The sequence below is a fragment of the Adiantum capillus-veneris genome, chromosome 6, assembly GCF_014529385.1.
Source record: "Adiantum capillus-veneris isolate H3 chromosome 6, ASM1452938v2, whole genome shotgun sequence".
Classification (NCBI taxonomy): Eukaryota; Viridiplantae; Streptophyta; class Polypodiopsida; order Polypodiales; family Pteridaceae; genus Adiantum; species Adiantum capillus-veneris.
The window spans coordinates 23,297,865-23,319,313 of NC_140936.1; the positions used below are offsets into that span (position 1 = coordinate 23,297,865).

A 21,449-nucleotide genomic window follows, 5' to 3' on the forward strand; every position below is an offset into this window, starting at 1 on the left:
AATTTCATACTCGCCCATGGCCTTACAATTGAAAGTCTCAAAGATTCCAAAGAAAGAACTGGCTAGCAAGGCCAGTCATGAACCCTAGTTTAAGGAGATGTTTGAAATTCCACTTGAAGCTAGGGTTAGAGTTAATCAACCAGATCCAGGTGGGTGGATAAGGACTGTATCTATTTGTTACAAGCTGGCCAGGGCAAGAATAACAAAGGGAAAGAATATTATGATCCAGACACGAAGAAATGGCACCAGTTGACACCCTACGAAGTCAAGATTCTGACAGAAAGAAGGGAACAACTAGACCAAGAGGCTATCTATAGAATCATCATGAAGGAGAGCGTAGCCTCTAGCACTCCCCAGAACCAGATGGTGATCACATCTGTTGGACCACCAGCTCAGATCGTTCAACGACCTGAAGTAAAGAAGGCTCTAGACAAAAGCCGAAGCACAAATGAGAGAAATGAAGTTTATGTCTAAAATTTTGTATATGAAAAAATTCAAGAAAGGGGAGGAGGAATGTAGATAGTGGGACTTGTCCCCAATAGGCTAAGGCTTTCCGAAATTACTGACAATGGCCAAATGACACGTGGAGGTGACATTTCTTGATTGTCAGACTATGCTAACTAGTCAGAACCCACTATCAACACCTATAAAAAGGACCCGTTACACTACAACAGTTTAATTGCATTCCATCGCCAAATTATCGATGTTGGTGACGGGCGTCGGTACAAGCATCGTCAAAACTGGAGGGAGTCCCAAATTTGATAAAAATCAAATTTTAGATTCTCGACGCCTGTACCGTCGATTATACCGACGGTGATATCGACGCATGTATCGATGCATATTTCAATGCCTATACAAGCACCTATACCAGCACCTGCACAAACGACTTGCTGTAAAACACAACCTGCAGTTTCATTTTCCAAGTTTAAATCCCATTTTTTCTCTCTCCTCTCCTTGCTCTCCACCTCTGATCTCCCTCATCATCTACAAATTTGCAACGTGTGGCTTCTTGCAACCTTGTCGGCCCACCCACACACCTTAAAAGACAAAGAAAGGTATGTTCTTTTTTATCTTATGTTAGAAGAAATACGCGCGTGCGCATGCGCACGTGTGTGTAGGGTTAACAAAGTGTATAATTTTTATGTTTTTGCAGGATTTGTTCTATTCAAAGCGGTTTTTGTGCTCAAATTCTTGAAATGTGAGTGCTCTTTCCTTGTTTTTGTGCACGCACACACACACACACACACACAATAAAACACACAAAAGTTTGACGAAAAAATTACTTTAAAAAAGTTCATTTTTGTTTAACTTGATATTTGTTTAAGTAAATTTGATTGTTTAAAGAAATTAGTTGAAATGTGTTTAACATTAAATTTGTTTAAGTAACTCAAGAAACTTAAAGATAGTAATTTAAATTTGTTTAGGTAAATTTAGTCACTCAGCTCTAACTCTAACTCTAAATGAACTTAAACTAAAAATAAATCAACAACAAAAAAAAATTAAAAAAATCACTTTGTCTGTTTTATGTGAATTATGTTAGCTTGAATCTAACCGCTGAGGCTTAGCGAGTTTTACTTTCAATCCTTTTTGTTTGGTTATTTTAGTCAATTTAGAGCGTCCTTGACTTTGTATGGGAAATTTCACACAAAAATGGTCTTTTTTGGGTCAAAAACAAACTAAAAATTACTTAATTTTGGTCAAAAAAAAAAAAGACCCAAAATTTAATAGATCAGCACATTTGGCCATGGGGAAGAGAGAGAGAGCTGCTTCTTAAGGGAAAAAACCTGCAATTTCACCTTCTATGTAATTCACTTCATAGTTGCTCTATAAATGTGTAGTGCGCTCTTCTACCATTCCATAATCTTGTATCTGAGCTTATGAGAGAGTGAATTAGAGTTTCCCTTCAGCAAAATGGTGTGTGGCTTCAGTATGAAATCTCTTAAATCTCTAAAAAATCAAAAAATGATTGTTGTAAAGGTGGAAGCTCACGATTTCCTTTCAATTGTTTGAAGTTACGACTACGTAATCGGGGGCGAGGCTCAACATTCCATGAAAGAGGTTTGGATTTTGAATGGGATTTGTGCTTATATGAGAGTTGAGGTTTCATGGCTGAAACTTCATTGTTCTTAATTGATCTTTTTTAAGAAAAAATGGTTGTGAATTGGTGATCATTTCATCATGAACTTGCTTACAAAAACAACTAGATTCCAAGCACAATAGGAAAGAGGGTTTGTGACTTTTCTGTTACAAACGCTCTTAGAATTTAAGCCATCATTAGGAGCATTCGATCATTTCAATCCGCTTAGGGCTAGCTACTTTGGACTTGCTACTTAGGGTTACTGGCTTAGGTTTTGTGGCTTAGGCATTAACCAAAAGGCAAAGGGGTTTTGCCCACTACATACATTGTCATGTAGACATGGGTGTGCATGTATGTCGCATCCCCGAATATAGGCATTGACCAATAAAGACAAGATTATAACTCGGTGGTCTTGGCCTCTGTGCATCTCTAGACCGAGGTGTGTAGGGATCGGGCATAGCTAGAGAATGTTAGGTAGTTTACACTATGCCAATGTAGAAGCTCTAAAGATTTTCCAGTCTGTTTTAGTCCACACAGATTGTGTTTGGTTGTTTCAATATGTTCAGTCCAGGTTTGGCTGTTTCCATCTGTTCATTGGCACAAGTGGATGGTTGAAATGTGCTAAATGCTATATATGTACTTGGGGGGTTACTATATGTAAAACCTGTATATCACGTGCGTTCAAGGACTATTTATAAAATGCCTCTCCTGTGAATTTTTCACCAATAAAAGGAACCCTTTTCCTAGTCAATCTGTAAAAAAAAAAAATTGAGATCATTTTTTCAACACCCTTCTATATGTGAAAATGTAACAAAATGTAGAAAAAAATAATCCCTACTACTGAAGCCATGTGAAGTAGGAATTTATTTATTGTAGTTACCCCCTTGAGATATTGTAATAACAGACCATGCTCACTATTGTTGTGTAATGTCTAGATTAATTATGGACGATAGCATGGCATGCCCTTGTGTGTTATGCAAGCATCAAATCTTTCAAAAATGAAGGATATGTGACCAACATATACGAAAGAATGGCCTTTTACCCGTAGAGCAACTACAAGATCTATGTTATCAATCTCATGGTCAGGAGGCAATAGGTCAACCCCCACACTTAGATGTTGCTCCAATCTCATTATAGATGCAACAAAGGAAGCGAATATCAAATGAACCACCACTGGTTGAGTCTACCTCACCAACACTCGATGCCACATTCCAAGAAGTCGAGATGGAACAAATGGTGAATGTCTTCTTTGACATGGAACCCATCATTGAAAGCCATGGTGGAGACGCATTCAAGGCGTCACTACCTCGATCATCTTGTCCACATTGACGACATGAGAATGATGAAGAGGAAGGGGAGATACTGAGAGCTCTTGCTCACATTTCGCTTTATCATGGTGCAAAAATTTATGTGCTTCCTGCAGTCAGTTTATGGATGGTCTGACACAAGTGTCACATAGATTTTCAGGTACATATATGACATACTAAGCTAGCTTCAACTCAAGTTCTTATTTAAAGTGTTTGAATGGTATTGATAGATTGCTCAATGAGTAGATTTCACCTGCAAGCAATCACATGCCCCCTATCCGAACTACCGCTAAACAGCTTCTTTCAGACTTGGGTATGGTTATAATAAGATCCATGCATGTGCTAATGATTGCATACTCTTTCAAAATTCGTATGCAAATTTGTTGCACTATCCCAAATGTGGGAGCGAATAGGTATAAAGAGGACACACAAGGAAAATTCATCCCTACAAAGATCCTACGACACTTTGCAATCATTTCAAGAATAAAGAGCATGTTCAGGTGCAAATCTATAGCAGCTTTGATGACATGGCATCAAAAGACTAGATCCATAGATGATGTGATGCAAGTACCTGTTGATTCTCTTGCATGGAAGTACATAGAGGAAAGATGGCTTGCACTTAAAGAAGAGCCTTGTTGTGTCCGTTTCGGTTTAACAATGGATGGGGTGAGCCCATTTGGATTACGAAGATCCTCATGGAGCACATGAACTATATGCTTAGTGATCTATAATCTTCCACCATGGCTAGCTATCAAGCAGGGCCATTTGTTGCTATCATTGATTATCCCCGAGAAGTACAAGGCAAAGAACATGGACATCTATCTGGCACCACTTGTAGAAGAGCACTTCAAATTTTATGGATAGGGACTGATGTGGTTGACATGTTCAAGCCGTTCAATCAACAACATGCCCATGTGCAAGGCATTCTTATGTGGACCATGCATGGTGAGTGTCCAGGTAAGTAATTTGAAACCTCTGAACTATGTGCATTACATACTTGTTGCTTTTTCTTTTTCTTAGTGATTTTAAGGTTTGAGCTACTCGAGCAATCATGCATGTCCATTTATGTGGTCCTCGACTTGGTTTCTGTAGCTCTGATTATTTGGGAAAGATAGTTTATGAGGAGCACGGGATATTTTTTCTAGAAGGACATGAGCTGCGTGGACCAAATATTTGGAAACACGATAGGCAACAATTGAAGGTGAGTGCTGGAAGAACATGTGGCAAGAATCGGGGGATTTTACGCCATCCATCATGAAAAGACTCTCTATTTTTCATGACCTCCCATACTAGAGTGACTTACTTATCAATCATTTGCTTGGCCCAATGTATATTTTTAAGAATGTGGGGAAGATCCTATGAAAGACCATGATTAGAAAAAAGGCAAGCAAGGCCCAAAGAGATGACCTACATGTTGTGGGACGAATGCCAAAGATGTGGGCTCGACTCAAACGGAATGGAAAGTATGCATGGCCGAAAGCTCCACGGGTATTGACGAAAGCAGAGGAGCAACAAGGAAAGAATACCATATCTTCATTCAAGACTCCTAGTGGATGCATGCGATGCTTGAAAATAGATTTTACTACAAATGACAATCTTAGTGGTCTTAAGCCCCATGTTTGGCATGAATTTAAATAGTTTATCTCACCAATGACCATAAAATTTTTTCTGACAGATGCCATTAGAGGCATGATTATAAGATTAGTGAGTTAGTGCGTTGGATCCCATCAAATGAGATAAGAAAGGACAACATAGATGCAACTTGCTTAAATGCTATAGAGGCATTGTGTATGGTAGAGAAGTATTTTCCAATAAACATTCTTACCATTCAAATGCATTTACTTGTGCATGTGGTTGATGAAGTTGCAATCATTGGGACCATCCATTATAGATGGATGTTCTTCTTGGAGAGATTCATGAAGACTTTAAAAGGGTTCGTTCATCAAAGGGCTCACCCTGAGGGTAGCATAGCCAAAGGATGGCTTGTGCACGAGTCTCTTTTTTTTATTGGTGAGTTTTTGGGTTGAATTGACCCAGATATGCCTCAAATGTGGATTGTTGAGACAAATGCCAAGGCAACTGGGGAGGAGCCATAGGGCCAAGGTATCATGAGGAAGATGGATATCAAAATGCGTGAAAAGGTTACGAGGTTTTGTGTTTTTGACTCAAAAGTCATGCAGAAGTAGATTGAGAAATATGAAGTGAAAAAGCAACAACGTTTAGTTGATCGCTTGCAATTTAAGCGCAATCTTGCCACTTGAAACCTTCCTTTTACAGACCATCTTCAAAAAATGCCAAATTTTTTACTAGATGTAGGCTAGATGCAACAATTTTGGAGCCAAAGCAAAACGGAGTACTGATTATTGAAGAAGAAGAGGAGATGTCAAGGAGATGCAATTGGTATGTATATTTTGACCGTTTCTTATTTTAACCCACATGATAATATATCTATATTAAGCTTGATATTCTTTTGTGTGGTTGTAGTATCACAAATTTGGAGCATTGTGGTCACACGGGTGACACTTTAGAGTGCAACGGATAGATGAACGAAGGGTCACCTTTGACAGTGGTGTCAAGACAAGCTTTGTTCAAGAAAGTCGGAGTAGTACCAATGATGAAAAAACGCAGGCTCAGGCTAGCCAGCTTGAACACTTTGACTACATCCAAGACATCTTGAAAATTAGCTTCAAAAAGTTTGATATATTTATTTTTGATGTGAAGTGGTTCAAGGGTAATACTAGGGTCCAAATGAAAGTGTGGGCAAAGATAAGAGTGGACTAATTCAAGTGAACTCTAGGCAGGTGTGGACAGATGCTCATGATACATTTCTACTTCCGTAGCATTGTGAATAGGTCGTTTTCTTCATAAATCCATGATGGAATGAAAAAGACTTGACTAAACCACGTCGGGTCTTTGTTGTCCAAGTTGCTCCACGGAGCAAAGAAGTGTGCGAAGGATTGGAGGTTGAGGAGAAAGAGACACATGAGCAACGTGCACGGATTACGGATGATGTGGATGAGGATATCGAGCTTAAGTAGATGCTTAAACTTAGAGATAAGCGATCGAATACTGAGATAGATAGAGAGAAGGATGTCGGAGTGGAGTTTGATGACAAAGATGTAGAAGTACAGATTGAGATGGATATCTTTGGTGCATCAGCTCTCATAGAAGATGAGAGATTGACTAGTGATTTTTTGTTAAGAACTCACTTGTAATGTCAACTTATGATTACTGGACTTTAATACTTGTCAAACAGTGTTGCATATTGCTGTGACGGTTTTTTGCATTGCTTTGATTATTCAATTATATATCGTTAAGTGAACTAACACATTGTGTATGTGTTTTTAGATTAGTTTTTGTATCCATGGATGATGACGATTATACATACCCATCGAGCTTCAGTTTCCCTGTTACCTTGACCGGCATGTCACCTAACCACATGGGTGCATTCTTTTCTTAGTTTTCCTGTGAGCAGGCTGCCTACGCTCAATCATTTTTTGGAGCTAGTCCTTCCAAAGTAGATACAACTGCTCCGGCTCTTGCGACGATTGTCCCACCTACACTGACTGGTGGTTCCACACCTGTGACGTGTTTCCAACTACACCGATAGGTCGTGCTGCACAGGAGACTGCACACTCTTGTTCTTCTTGAGGCGACACAAACCTCATCGACGTTCACACCGATGTATCCACACCATCAAGAGAGTATCCACCTCTCTCTTCAATAGATAGTACACCACTTAGCACATCACGTACACCTTGGGGATCACATGAGCATGATCCTAGCAAGGTGTACTAAACCGGGGATGGGACTATTGTTATGGATGCGACCAGAAAGGCCATGCGATGAAGGATTCGACAGCTCTCTATCGTGCAATTCGGACACACTTTGATGGATCATTGGATGCTCACGATGACGAGACAAAGAATTACATCATGGACACCATTTCGAGAGAGTACTGATTGATAGATGGGTACGATCCAGTCTCCAATGATTGGATCCTAAGCGTGGCGATTGCGACAGTGTCACACTGCCGATCAAAGGCAAGAGCCACGTACAAGCATGGGCAACCAAAGCTTGCATGGTTGGAGGCAAAGGAGTGGGCGGGGATTGCGCAAGAGATGCACGACCAGTCTCACAGGTTCCAGCAACAGAGAGATGCAGTTAGAGCACGCGTGGAGTATGTTGGTTCTTCACATCTTGGAGGTGTAGGCTATGAAACTCTTTGAGATGAGTTTGTGAGTGTCATACACTATTTAAATAGTGTTTGTGCATATGTTTTTTCCATATTTATCTTATGGTTAAGTGTTTTATCTGGAACTTGCCATGAAGCATCCTCCAACGCAGAGAGAAGGAAAGTATGCATACAAGCGTGTATTGACAGATCTTTTGTGCCGGCTTCAGGATGAGGGAGAGGCCATCGATTGGGAGTCATTACCTTGACGAGTATGGTTTATGTATATGTTTTTACCGAGTATGGTTCATGTACAATTAGTTGTGGTTATGCTTTTGGCTCATGTACACTTAGATGTAGGTTATGGTTCTAGTTCATGACTATGTTTTCATTCAATTGTGTTCTTGTATACTCAGTTATGATTATGAACATTAGAATGGTTATGGTTCTGGTTATGGCATAGTTGTTAGTCCTGGTTATGGTTATGGCATCCTATTTATGGATATGGCATCTTGTTTATGGTTATCGTTTACGAATCTTGTTACGGAAATGGTTTTGGCATCTTGCTATGTTTATGGTTTGCAATTGTGTTTATGGTTATCGTTTACGAATCTTGTTATGGCTATGGTCTTGGCATCTTGCTATGTTTGCGAATGTTGTTATGATTATGGTTTCAAATCTTGCTATGGTTACTCACTGTACCAACATGCGGCTGGAGTATGGTTGGTTTTGCACTCTTTCTTTTGGGCAGGGGGGGTTGGTTGTTGGTGTTGCAGTACATGTAGCACCAGTTGCTAGTCCTCCTTGCTCTTTTTTTTTTTTTGTGCAGGTTTTTGTGTCAATATGGACGTCGGTATGCCCGTCGGTATACACGTTAGCCAGGCAAAGGATTTTCCACGCTTATTTAGGTGCTTATTCCAGTGATGATTCCAACGGATGTGCCGATAACTGTTTACCAATGGTCATACGGGCGATACAATACCAACGCCTATACTGATTGTTATACCGGTGCTTCTAAATTTTAAAGCTCGTTTATTTGCGTCGATACATGCATCGATTTTTGCGCAACGTGTTGTAGAGTTAATCTCAGTTTGGAACTTTTGTCTCTTGCTTTGGTCTCTTGTGTTTGTGTCACGTAGCCTGTATTGGCTATGTCCAGGTTGACCACTTTACGATTGGGTAGTAAAAAAAATGCGGTTCCGAGGGAGACCACTCGGTCGTACTGCCCAAGCGACCGCATCAATATGGACAGGCATGCCACACTATAAGTAAGTGTCTGGGAATGAGAAGGTCTCATTCTCTCATAGGCTGGGTGGTGAGCATAACGACCTGACCCTCTTGGTTAGATCACCCGTAGCGGCATTACAAGGCTGTAACAGCTTTTCTCTTGACTCGTGTTGCTCGTCTCTTGACACTCTTCTAACTCTTACAATTGAGAGCTTAGGAGCAATGTGCTTGTCTTTCTATCCTTTATACTTTCCAATGAATCATTCAAGAGTTCTGAATATGAACCAGTCGTACTCTAACTATATTCCGAATCTGAATACATTCTTAGCTGTCTCATTCAATGTCTCGTAATCTAAAGTCTTTTCATTTCACTCCATTGTCTGTTTGAAGTTTGGTACTAAGTCATCTGAAGTTTGATTCTATCCGTCTAATTTGATTTGATATCTGACATCTGACATCTGACATCTCACTCCAAGCCTAACTCTTGAATAGCTGTCAAGTGTCCGCCTCATTCCATTTATTTAGCCCAATTTCTTGCATTTTAGGTGCATTCGGCCTGATATATAATTCAAAATCAAAGCCCCATTTCAATTGTGTGAGTGTGTGCATAAGTAGCCCTCTGCTCAAGCTCTCATTAGACTCCTTAACCTTTGGAAACAGAGGAGATTAGCTCCTTAACCCTTTTGCTATTTTTAAGTGTTTGTGAGTCTTCTAGTGTGTGCGAGCCACCCCTTCAAAGCAGCTAACCCCTTTTACAAGTAATCGTTGGTTGTATCCGTTGCCTGTGCTAGCAACACACACAGTGGATTCACCTTGAGTCGACATCAAATGAGGAGTGTTCTACTGGTTGCGTAGCTAACCAATAGAACACTCATCAAATGAGGAGTGTTCTACTAGTTGCGTAGCTAATCGTCGGTTGTATCCGGTGCATGTGCTAGCAACACACACAGTGGATTCACCTTGAGTCGACATCAAATGAGGAGTGTTCTACTGGTTGCGTAGCTAACCTAAGAGCTATTGATTTAGGTTCAACCTTAAAGATTCGCGTTTTGCATTGCCAAAGCGGACGAAGCTTTGCTTTTTTTTTTTGGGGGGGGGGGGGGGGGGGGGGGGGGGGGGGGGGTCGCCCATCTTGAGGTGGCCCGTTTTTCGCCCAATGAGAGTGCGTCACCAAGGAAGCATGCCCCTTTCCTGACCTCTACCTCCACCTCCTATGGATGTGCAATACGGGGTCTTAAGGGTGGGTTCAGACTAGGCGGCGGAAGAAAACTGCGAAGGGGCGTCAATGCTCCATGGTGAAAGTGGATTGGTTGAAGTTGAGGTACTCTTCTGCTGGGCCCTCCATTTTTCTTCCGATCCCCTCCCCTCCCCCGGAAGAGTTGATGGCCTCTCTCAGCCCCCTTTGCTTTTTCACTGTTCCGCCTCCACACTGTTCATATTAGGCGGCGGCAGATTTGCGAAGACTTCTTTCTTCTGCCGGCTCAGTCTGAACTCAGCCTTAGAGGCTATTCGCACCAGGCAGGCCCCATTGCCAATGTCATCTCTAGAAAACTCTACCCCCACCTCGCACCAGGCAGGCCCCATTGCCAATGTCATCTCTAGAAAACTCTACCCCCACCTCTCACTGTATCTCTACCAAAAGGCGGAGTTACACAAACCCCTGCATCATTCTTCTTTCTGTGCAGCAAGATGACAAGGCTGGTGGCATCACCTCAAACGTGCAATGTGGGGCCAATTCTAATTTGAGGAAAAAGGTGAAGTAGACGCTTTGTTCTTTGCCTTATTGCATCATTGCTTAGGTGGCCTGCATACCGTATATATTTGAACCAGTGCCAATTTCACTGCATGGCACCGTATTTCTGGCGCAAAACAAGCGCTGCTTAGCTGCGCATCAATAGCATCTACAGCATCACCTGAGTTGGGCGATCGCGGGCAGCTCTCAATTTGAAGGGGTTTCATGAACATGGAATCAGACTCTCCTTCCCGTCACCGCTTTCAAGTTATGAACGCCCACTTACAACCCATGCCTCCAGCAAGTAAAGCTTCTTTCGAGTCTATGTCTGAGGTTTGACTATCATTTCCATATTTGGAAAGGACAGTAGCTCAAGGGTTCAAACTTGTGGAAAGGGAAGAAGGGTGGGGTGGGGTTGTGGGGAGGTTCTGGAAGTTTTTTTGCTGATATTAGCAGCACAACTATGCTGTGAACATTCTTTGTCGATGTTTTCCTGTTCCATTTCTGTCAAATGACTTTGTTGCGTTTGTGGGCAATCCATTACAGTTAGCTGGGGGGTCCGAGTTTGACAGTTTTTTCCATATTTTGGAGGAAACGCTTACTTTTATTTACACAGTAATAGGGATCGATTCATGCAATTAGACACTCGTGTATCTATTGCGCTTAGTGCGTGCGTGTTAATACTCATCCATGTATCGGACATGAAATACTGTCTGGTTTTGTTGCTCTTACAATTTGAACATATCTGAATTTGGAAGGACCATAGTTCAAGCTGTCAGGATTTCTGTATGCTTCTAGGCATCTTGTTTTTAATTCTGGCCATGTGGGACTGGCTTAACAAGAGACAATCAGGACTTTGTAAAGCTTCAAATCAAATCACATACAAGTGAAGTCGCAACTTGAATGTTACAATTTTTAGAGTCGAAAGTTTCAACATCAGTTTCTCATTTCCAGTCTGAAGTTTCAATTAGTACTGACCAGCATTAGCAATACTGGTATTCTATTGTGCAAATCATCTGGCCATGCTGGCTGTTCCACTTTTTGAATAATTGAACTCTGTCTAGTCCGAAATTGGACTTGGAAAAGTGGTAGAAAAAAAATATTCTTAGCATGGTTTTGTGGTTTAACAATGATAAACCTGTGGATGATGTCATGGGCTATGTTGCGGTTTCTGGCAGTACATATATATTTTTTGCAATTATATCCACCTCGATCATGCATTAAAAGACAGTTGCTGGCAATATACATTTTCGTTTACAATTCTATGCATTTCAATCATGCAATGGATGGATCTGGTCTGATAAAGAAAGGTTGGAGAAGAGTTTGAGATTTACAAGCTTAGCTTCTTGTTCTTCAGTAGAAATCAATGGGCTATCACTTCAATCTACAGCGGGAGAATTTTTTATCAGTAATTCGTGTCTACCTAAGCATATGAAATTTCTCATGTACTTGCTTTTAGTTGGTGATCGAGTATAAGCAATTTTTCTTTCTTGGAACAGAGGAAGGCTATAGTGTTGTGTTGCCAGAAAAGCTGAGTGCTGGTAATTGGAATGTTTTTAGGTAAGTAATTTATTCGATCGATCCTTAAGAAAGTCTAGTATGGCCCCACTGGCTGCTCGTAATTGTCCAAAATTGTAGGTCGGCCCGATCTCCTTTGCAACTCGTTGATCATTTTCCTGATCATCCAGAGATCAGAACATTACATGACAACTTTTTGTAAGTTGATTATTTGATTAGCTTATGGGGTGGTTGTCTATTGAGTCTTGATATCTGATGGGACGTGTGCTGATTCTGGATATTTTGGTAGGAATTCTATAAAGGAATTTCAAGACTTGAAGTACCTTGGTTCAAGGATTCGCGAAGATGGCAGTGTTGGAGAGTAAGTAATTAATCATAACAATGAACAACTTACATATTTTTGACATGCTCGTGACAAGGGAACTAAAACAACCAAGAGCTTCGCAGTAATATTTGTTAGTTGCTATTGCAAAAGATAATTACGGGTACAACTAATGGGCTAGTTTTGTCGATTGTTGGAATCGTAGAACTCATATACGATGGCCTTTCCTCCTCCATACACTACCTGGTTCCTGTTACTCTTGGTTTCTTTAGTTTCACAGTTTATTGTTTTTGTTGTAACCACTTTGGACCAGTAGTTGGATAAATCAACACTATGCTGCTACAATCTTCGAGAATTGAATAATCAGTATCAAAACAGGTTTGAACAAGAGAGTGAAGGGAGAAAGACAGAGACAGAGAGACTTATATTAATGTCTCAAAGAGGCCAGTGTGGCCTATGAAACCAAAACAGGACATACAATTGAAATGTACCTTTTATCTAAGGGAATAGAAAACCCAGCCTTAAGCTATAAAAACTGCCTATCTAAAAGTACATCCATAGATATGATATCATTGAGATTCTCTCCCTTAGACAATATCTTCTATGGAAATGTATATATGCCTGATCGAGATGCCTTGGCTCAATAAGAGATCTAATTAGTCGTCTATGATGCGGGTGTTTGGGTCTCCTCTTGGGAGAAGATGGTGGAGTTGGATGCTCTTGCATGAGAGATCGACGGCCCTAAACTATCATCTTAGCGTCACATGCATATGGATTTTTGTGCCACATGGACATGCCACATCCACTTGCAGACTCAATCGTGTACATAGCAGTGCCTTTGAACCTAGGGTATTTTGCGAGGATTCTAGGTACTAATCCTTAATTAAGTCATGATTAAGACTTAAGAAACTTGAACTGAACTCGGAAACAAGAATTAGAAGACTCTGGGTTGATTGATTCAATGTGTGATACAAGGGCTCCTTATATAGGAGACGAAGAGACAAATGAAAAGACACGTCTCCCGGTGAAGAGACATGACTTTAGACGACACATCCTTTCTGCGAAGAGCTGCAGAAGAGTCGCACCTGTAGAGTGAAGGGTGTGACCAATCGTCGAAGGAGTGTGGCTTTTGGCGAAGAGGCATGTCTCTTGAGCGAAGGGTCGGACCAATTAAGCGTAGGGGTTCTCCTTGGCATGGCACTTTGCGAATCTGCAACTAGGAGTAGATGTAATACTGCAACATAGTCACAATCGTGACATTCCCTCCCATTTAAAATGAGAGCCCCTGTAAAAAAAATGACTCTTGATGTTGATGGAACTGTGGAAAAGCATTGAATCTTTGAAAATCTTCAATCTTTGAGTTATCGGAAACCTTTTTCTTAACCTTTGCTTCTTGCGAAACCTTTTTGCTTTGACTACTAAATCCCATGTCATTGCATTATTCAAAGACTTTTTAGAGGAATCTGGCTTAATCAGGTTGACTGCAACAAGAGGTTGATCTTTAAAATTCTTCATGCGATGTAAGTTTTCTAGTTCAAAATCTTTAAATAACTGTGAAATATTTGGCGAAGAGGAAATCTTCTCAAGACATTCTTTAGATGGGATAACTTCAACTTTAGTAATCACTAGAGAGGATTTTGGCTTGAGACTGTAATCATCTTCCAGTAATGAGTCCCAAAATTCTTCAGAGTCATCTTCAGAAACTGTCACTTCATGACTTGCAATTGGCATATCATCATCCAACAAAGAATCAAAGAAAGAATAGTCATCTTCAGACTCGAAATCTACAACTATGTCCTTATGTCTGTTTGGTAACGAATTATCACTTGGAAAAACTTTTTTAACTGTCACAAACTGGTGACGTGTCACGGCCTTGGACAATGGGGCAGCAGTGGACAGCCGGAAAACATGTCTGTAAAACTGTTGAAATGCTGACGTGGCAGTGTACGGTTTTTGTGATTTGCATCAACAAGCTGACGTAGCTGAGCGTACAGAATTCCTCTTTTTGCGCTGAGTTTGTACGGAAAAAGCAGCTGAATTCTACACAATCTTTTTTTAGAAGCTTTTGGGAGCTTTGCTTTATTTTTGACAAAGCTTTTAAAAAGATAGCTTTTGGGGCTCTGCTTTTGGGCATTCCTTGTAATCAATAAATAGGTGGGTTGGGCTCTCACAACTCAGAGCATCTGGACACAGAGTCTGAGAGTGAGAAGTTAGAACCCTCTCACTCCCTTGTACTTTGAGCACAGATTAATACAAAAAGAAATACCGAAACGGACACTAGTCTTTGGGGCCAATACCTCTTGGCACGAAACTTCGTTGGGCCGTGTCGAATCAATTGTGAACTGTCTTGAAGTGAATCTTTGCTGTGTTGCGGTAGAATCTTGACTTGGAGTGTCCAAGTTTGTTACAGTGGTATCAGAGCTCGGTCGATTTCTCTTCTACTGGGAAATCCGATCCTATTCTTGCGACACTTATGGATTCAAACAGAGATTAATCGACTTCCTTTGCATTTGCGGACGCGGGAAGAGATCACGAAGAAGATTCTCATGAGTACGGTCCACCTCGGCCTACTCAGGCGGAGATTGATCATTGAAGAGATGGAGTGTCGACAATTGGTTGACGATGCGACAAAGATGATGATCAATCTTGCGAAGGATCCGAAATTTACCAAATTTTTGACTCAGACATCCTTTGACGAAGTGCACTCTCAGTGGCGGAAGGCCACAGAACCACCCCTCGGCACTTAAAAAACCTCATACTCCGAGTATGTTTACAGAGCAAGAATTAGAAGAGGTGGTTGATACGCGGATTACCCAGCTTTTTGACACGAACAACAAAGCCAAAAAGCTCGACAAAAAGTAGAAGAAAGGAACTGACTTCCCGGGTTATTTGGGTCGTCAATCTACTTTTGCCTCGGCACGAAAGTAGAAGAAGCATGTGCGATTTGAAGGAGCATCCAATTCTTCTTCTTCTTCTGACAGTTCTTCTAGCTCTTCTGACTAGAGCGAAGAAGACAGGAAAGGGAAAAAGCGAAGCAAAAAGCAAAGCTTCGGAAAGGGCAAGAAAAAGGCAAAGAAGCCTAAGTTTCGCCCAGTTTCTAACAGTTCTACAGAGGACTCGTCTTCAGTTAGTTCGGACTCCGATGATCACAGATTTTATGCAAAGATGAAGATTTTCTATAAAGCCAACCGGTATGACTTTCTAGAGGATAAAAGCAAGAAAATTCGAGAATTTAAAGAAGGTACAATCAATTAAATTTGATACTTTTTCTGGATTCCGAGATGCTTCGAGGGCTTCGGCCTTCATACAGCAGTTTGATATAGCTTTCTCTGGAGGGCATTACTCAGAGCACTCCAAGATTCGGAGGGCTACCTCTTACTTCAAGGGAAATGCTCGAACATGGTGGTCCACTCTTCTATTGAACAAGAAAGCGCCAGTTAATTATTTCTTCTTGGTTGACTCGGGAGTACGGACGTGACATACGAACTGCTTGGAACCATCTCCGGATGATAAAAAAAGATACCTTGAACGCATATTGCGAGAGATTTTGGAGCTCTTTTCTATCCGCTTCTTCATTTAAGAAGATCTCGTTTAACGAACTGATTGAGCGGTTTAGCTGCGGACTTCCTACGGAGATCCGAGATCACTGTTTAGAACAAAAGTCAGATTCTATTCAAGAACTGATGAGTCATGCGAAACAGGGTTTTGCCATTCATTCAGGCAGTTTGACTTACCCCACACATGAGATCATGACGCAGAAAACCGAATAGACTTCTAAAAATGAAAGTAGAAAGAAGAAGAGCCCCCAAGATCAGAAAGATAAGGATGCACGACCTCGGCTCACTCTTCGGGGGAGAGTACATCAAAGAGGGGAAGTGTTTTACATGCGGGGAATCTGGGCACATCTCCGCGAAGTGGCCTAAGAAGGCACAGAAAGAACAAGATAAAGAAAGGCCAGAGAGTTCGAAAGCAGCTGAGGAACGTGGACGAAAAGGCAAGATAAAAGCAGGACTGGTTCCAGATTGCATGGGTACTGACCCAAGCACGATTGATGAGAGTACAGAACTTTGCCGAGCTTGGGGCAAAGTGAAAGATCAAGAAGCCCTGATTTTCTACAATGGAGGAGCCAAGGCCAACTTCATTTCATCTCAATTGGCGGTGCGGCTCGAGATTACACCCGATTGGATGGGACTACAAGCAAAGGCAATTCTAGCGGCACCTGGCAGGGACGTGGCCAATACACCAGTCATTGGCAAACTTCGGTTGCATTGTCAGGGGTATTTGGGGCACGAGGACTTCTACTTAATGCCCTTGGAAGGTTGTGATGTTCTCCTGGGAGTCCCTTGGTACCATAAGAACAACGTCGTGGTCGACTATCGGGCGAAGAAAGCAACACTAACTACTGAAAAGGGCCGAACCATTGTACTCGATGTGAAACTTAAGGGAGAGTCTGTTCCTATTGTATCGGCTTTGGCCGTTTCAAAATTAATGAAATCGAGTCTGTTTGTTTACTCGATCTTTTCGAAAGAGTTGAATGATGATCATAGGACAAATATGTATGATCTAGAAAAAGAACGCCAAGATTTTCTCCACACTCATGCCAATTGCTTTTCTGAGGGCCTGCCAGGCGAGTTGCCACCAGCTCGTCCTGAGGATCATACCATTGATATGATACCTGGAAGCACACCACCGAACCGGCCACCTTACCGTGTGAGCGGAGCCCATAATGAAGAGATTATGAACCAAGTGAAAGACCTCTTGGAAAAGGGTCTTATCCGGCCGAGTATTTCATCTTACTGCTCTCCGATGTTGGTTTTGAAGAAAGACGGATCTGGAGAATGTGTATTGACTATAGAGCTCTCAACAAAATCACCATCAAGAACAGATTTTCGATTTTTAGGATAGACCGATTGTAGGGATCCTCTTGTTTCAACAGGATCAATTTGAAGAGTGGATATCATCATATTCGAATTGCGCCTGGAGATGTCTTGTAGACATCCTTTCGGACGACATTTGGTTTATTCTAGTTTTTGGTGATGCCTTTTGGCCTTACCAATGCTCGAACGACTTTTAACCGAATGATGGACAGGATTTTCAAAGAGTACAGATTTTTTGTTGGCACTTTCTTTGATGACATTATTGTCTTCTCCAAGGATGAGATACAACATAGAGAACATCTGCTACAGGTCTTTCAGGCATTACGAGATTACAAGTTGGTGATTAATGCAAAGAAGAGTGAATTTTTCCTACCGGAGATACACTTTTTGGGACACATCGTCTAGGCAGCTGGAGTGCAGATGGACCCGGCCAAGATTGAGACTATTTGTGATTGGCTTGATTTGAAGAATGTCCATGAAGTTAGAAGCTTCTTGGGCTTATGTTCTTACTACCCGCGGTTTATTAGAAAGTTTGCAGAGGTTGCTTGGCCTTTGCATATCTTGACACAGAAAGGAGACTCTTTCTCGTGGAGACCCACAGAGATGAATGCCTTTTAGACATTGAAAGAGAAATTGACTACAAGACCAGTTTTGACTTTGCCGAATTTGTAGAAGTCATTTGAAGTATATTGTGATACTTGTGGTCGTAGTCTGGGTGCGGTCTTAATGCAAGAAGGCCTTGTCATTGCCTAAGAGAGCCGATTGTTCTCAAGGCCGGAATGGACAACACAGATATATGAGAAAGAGCTTTTGGCGATTATCCATGCTCTTACTTAGTGGCTACATTACCTACTCGGAGCCGATTTTACGGTCTTCACAGATCACCATAGTTTACGCTACTTCTTGTCACAGAAGCAGCTATCGGAAAAGTAGATGCCGTGGGTGAACATCCTGTTACAGTTTCACTTCGAGATTGTCCATGTGCAGGGACAAAAGAATTTGGTGGCAGATGCTTTGTCTCGGAAGCCGTTGGTTCTGGCTATTTTCGCAATACACCATAGAAGCTTCGAGGATATGGTCGATCAGTATGCCACAGATCTAGATTTTGCAGATGTATTGGGTCGAACACAGAACGGGGAGGTAGTAGCGGGATATTCCATTCGGGATGGCTACTTGATGAAGAAAACGATGTTGTGCGTTACACAGCCGTTGAAAGAAAAGGTTTTAACCGAATGCCACTGTCCACCATTTACGTGTCACCGTGGCATTGCTACCACCTTGAAAGGTGTGGAGAGATACTTCTTTTGGCCGAGACTCAAGAAGGATGTGGACGGTTTTGTACGTAGTTGCTTGGTATGCCAGAAGGTCAAGTTTGACAAGCATAAAGCACAGGGATTGTTATAGCCTTTACCCATTCCCACCCGCCCCTGGGAAAGTATTGCAATGGATTTCATTTTTGATCTCCTAAAGACAGAGTGGGCATGATGGTATCCGTACTGTTATTGACAGATTTAGCAAGCAAGCCCATTTCATTCCAGTGAAGAAGATAGTCAAGCCAAATCACTTAGCGAGACTGTTCATTGCCCAAATATTCAGATTACATGGCATGCCTGAGACAATTGTCTTCGATAGAGATCCCCGATTCACGAGTTTGTTTTGGAAGGCTATTTGGGAGAACATTGGCACGCAGTTGCAGTTCTTGTCATCTTTCCACCTGCAGACAGATGGGCAATCTAAGATTGCAAATTCAGTCGTACTGGATTTATTGAAGTCTTACATCTTGGATCAAAAGACTCAATGTGGAAAGTATTTACCCTTGGTGGAATTTGCCTACAATAACACGATTCACCCTTCGACGGGGAAGGTGCCATTTGAGATTATTGAAGGTGCTCCCAAGGTTCCACCCTTCTTAAGCACGAAAGGTAAGATTTTTGAAGCCGACCAGTACACACGGGACTTGGACACTACTTTTGCCAAAGGTCCGGGAGGCTTTGGAGAAATCTCAGGAAAGACAGAAAAAGGCAGTAGATCGACATCGTCGCGACTTGAAATTAAAGGAGAACGATTGGGTGCTCCTGAGAAGGTACATTTGAGAAAGAAAAAGGGAAAGCAGCGGCTTTTTCCAAAGCTTAGCATTAGATACTATGGACCTTTTCAGATAAAAGAAAAGATAAATGATGTCTCTTTTAGACTGAAGTTGCCCGATACGTGGAGGATTCACAATGCTTTTCAAGTGAGTCTCCTGAAGCCTTTTAAATGCGATGTGCCCGATGATGGGGAGCCCGATGAGCAACACGAAGTGGAGGAAAACGAGGAGATACTCGTTCCAGAACAGATATTGGCACATAAAGATAGAAAGGTAAAAGGTAAAATGATAAGGCGGTTCTAGGTTAAATTCAAGAACTATCCCGCATTGGATGCGAAGTGGATGGAGGAGGAGGACCTGGCAGATACTCCTCAAATTGTGAACCTTTACCTTGAAGCATTTGGTTAAGCATAGTCTATTCCAAATCGAACCCCGAACTCAGCTTGGGCGGAATTTGGTGCAGCGGGTATGCACAAGAGGGGAGTCGCTCCGCTCCTTTGTCAACAGATTGCCCCGATTTTTGATACTAAAATCACTGATGTCTCTTTTGAGTTTCAGGGATATCGTGAGCTGACAATATTCTGCTGTAATGACTTTAAGGGATTGGAATTCCCGATAATATGATACTGCTTTGTACTTGACTTGTTTAAGTGCAGGAACTGAACGACGAAATGGCTGCAGCATTTCGGTCTGATAAGATCTCGATGTCATGCATGTGAAAAGGGATCACATAAGGACGGTGACTAAAATACAGGAAAGCATCACGGATGAAACACTCGAATAATGCGTGCTGACTAATCATTCGAACACATAGTACTTCCTAAGAGGGTTCTTTGGACCTCGACTTGAGAGCCAAGATTGGTTCTTCGTGATCGATCGAATCTTCCTGTGGGGTTTCTTTGGACCTCGACTCGAGAGCCAAGATCGGTTCGTCGTGATTGATGGAATCTGCACTGAGGTTAGCTTCACTAGAAAAAGCATCAACTAAACTATCATCCTTGTGAACAATCACATCTTTATCCTGCAAATCATCATGCTCGTGAGAAATCACATCTTGATCATGCAAATCATCATGCTCGTGAGTAATCACACCTTGATCATGCAAATGCTTGTCATTATCATCCAAATCATTATCATGGAATTCATCATGCTTATCATTATCATCCAAATCATGTGTGTCTTGCTTTGGAGAAGAAAACACTGAGAGAGTCTCCTTCTCCTGAATCTCTTTAAGCTACGCCTGCACATTAGAAAAAAATCGGAACAAGGCAGCTTTCCTTTCGTTGTGCTCATGCTCTATGGCTGCCATTCTTTCTTCGTGTTCACGCTCTATTTCTGCTTTTCTTTCTGCATTTCTTGCTTCGCGTCCTAACTTCCTGACCATCATCATCTTGTCGAAAGCCTCCATAGGAGTTAGTGCAATCCTTTGCGTAGATGGGGAAGGGGGAGGGTCAGAAAAACCTCATGGCGGGGAAACCTCTTCTTCGCCACTCCCATGCTCACCACCTCCATGCGAAGTATCCATTCCGCTTCGGGTGATGACCATACACTGCAGTCTTGGGTTCTTAAGTTCACGAGGAACTTGGGTTCTTGTGGTTCTTGAGGTTCTTGAGTGCTTGAGGTTCTTGAGGGTCTTGAGGTTCTTCTTTAGCTTGCAATCTATGTTAGAGAAGAATCTTCTCTTTACCCAAGTTGAACTTGGGTTCTTGTGGTTCTTGAGGTTCTTGAGTTCTTGAGGGTCTTGAGGTTCTTGAGGTTCTTCTTTAGCTTGCAATCTCTGTTAGAGAAGGATCTTCTCTTTACCCGAGTTCTACTCTTCCTTGCGGGCGCACCCCTTGGCGGCCTTGTGCTCACACCAAGGTTGCTTTTCCCCACATCACGTCGATTGGCCGGCAGCTAAGTGCACGGTCCGCTCTCAATGAGTGAAAAGAGAAACAAGGGAGACTGGACAAGCCCTTCTTTCTTGGGTTTCCTATCACTCTTCAAGAAACATGATTAGGAATCGACACGCCCAAGTGGACTTGGGTTACGTGCGACCGCAACAAGCAAAAAAAATTATGTGGTTCCTATGGTTCTTTCCTTGAGTGATACAGAACACTGCTAAAGCTTTGATACCCCATGTAAGGTGC

General features: G+C 41.9%; 1 protein-coding gene across 1 annotated transcript in view; it reads left to right on the top strand.

The window, feature by feature from the left end:
* Positions 1 to 10,612: 10,612 nt before the first annotated feature.
* The window catches only part of LOC147455259 (long chain acyl-CoA synthetase 6, peroxisomal-like), a 98,573-nt gene continuing 87,736 nt past the window's right edge, over positions 10,613 to 21,449 (top strand). Inside the window, exons 1-4 of the mRNA XM_086514079.1 lie at positions 10,613 to 10,821; positions 12,017 to 12,077; positions 12,156 to 12,233; positions 12,325 to 12,396. Coding sequence (XP_086370205.1) covers positions 10,743 to 10,821; positions 12,017 to 12,077; positions 12,156 to 12,233; positions 12,325 to 12,396 — 290 coding nt within the window. The 5' untranslated portion in view covers positions 10,613 to 10,742. The remainder of the gene's footprint in view (positions 10,822 to 12,016; positions 12,078 to 12,155; positions 12,234 to 12,324; positions 12,397 to 21,449) is intronic.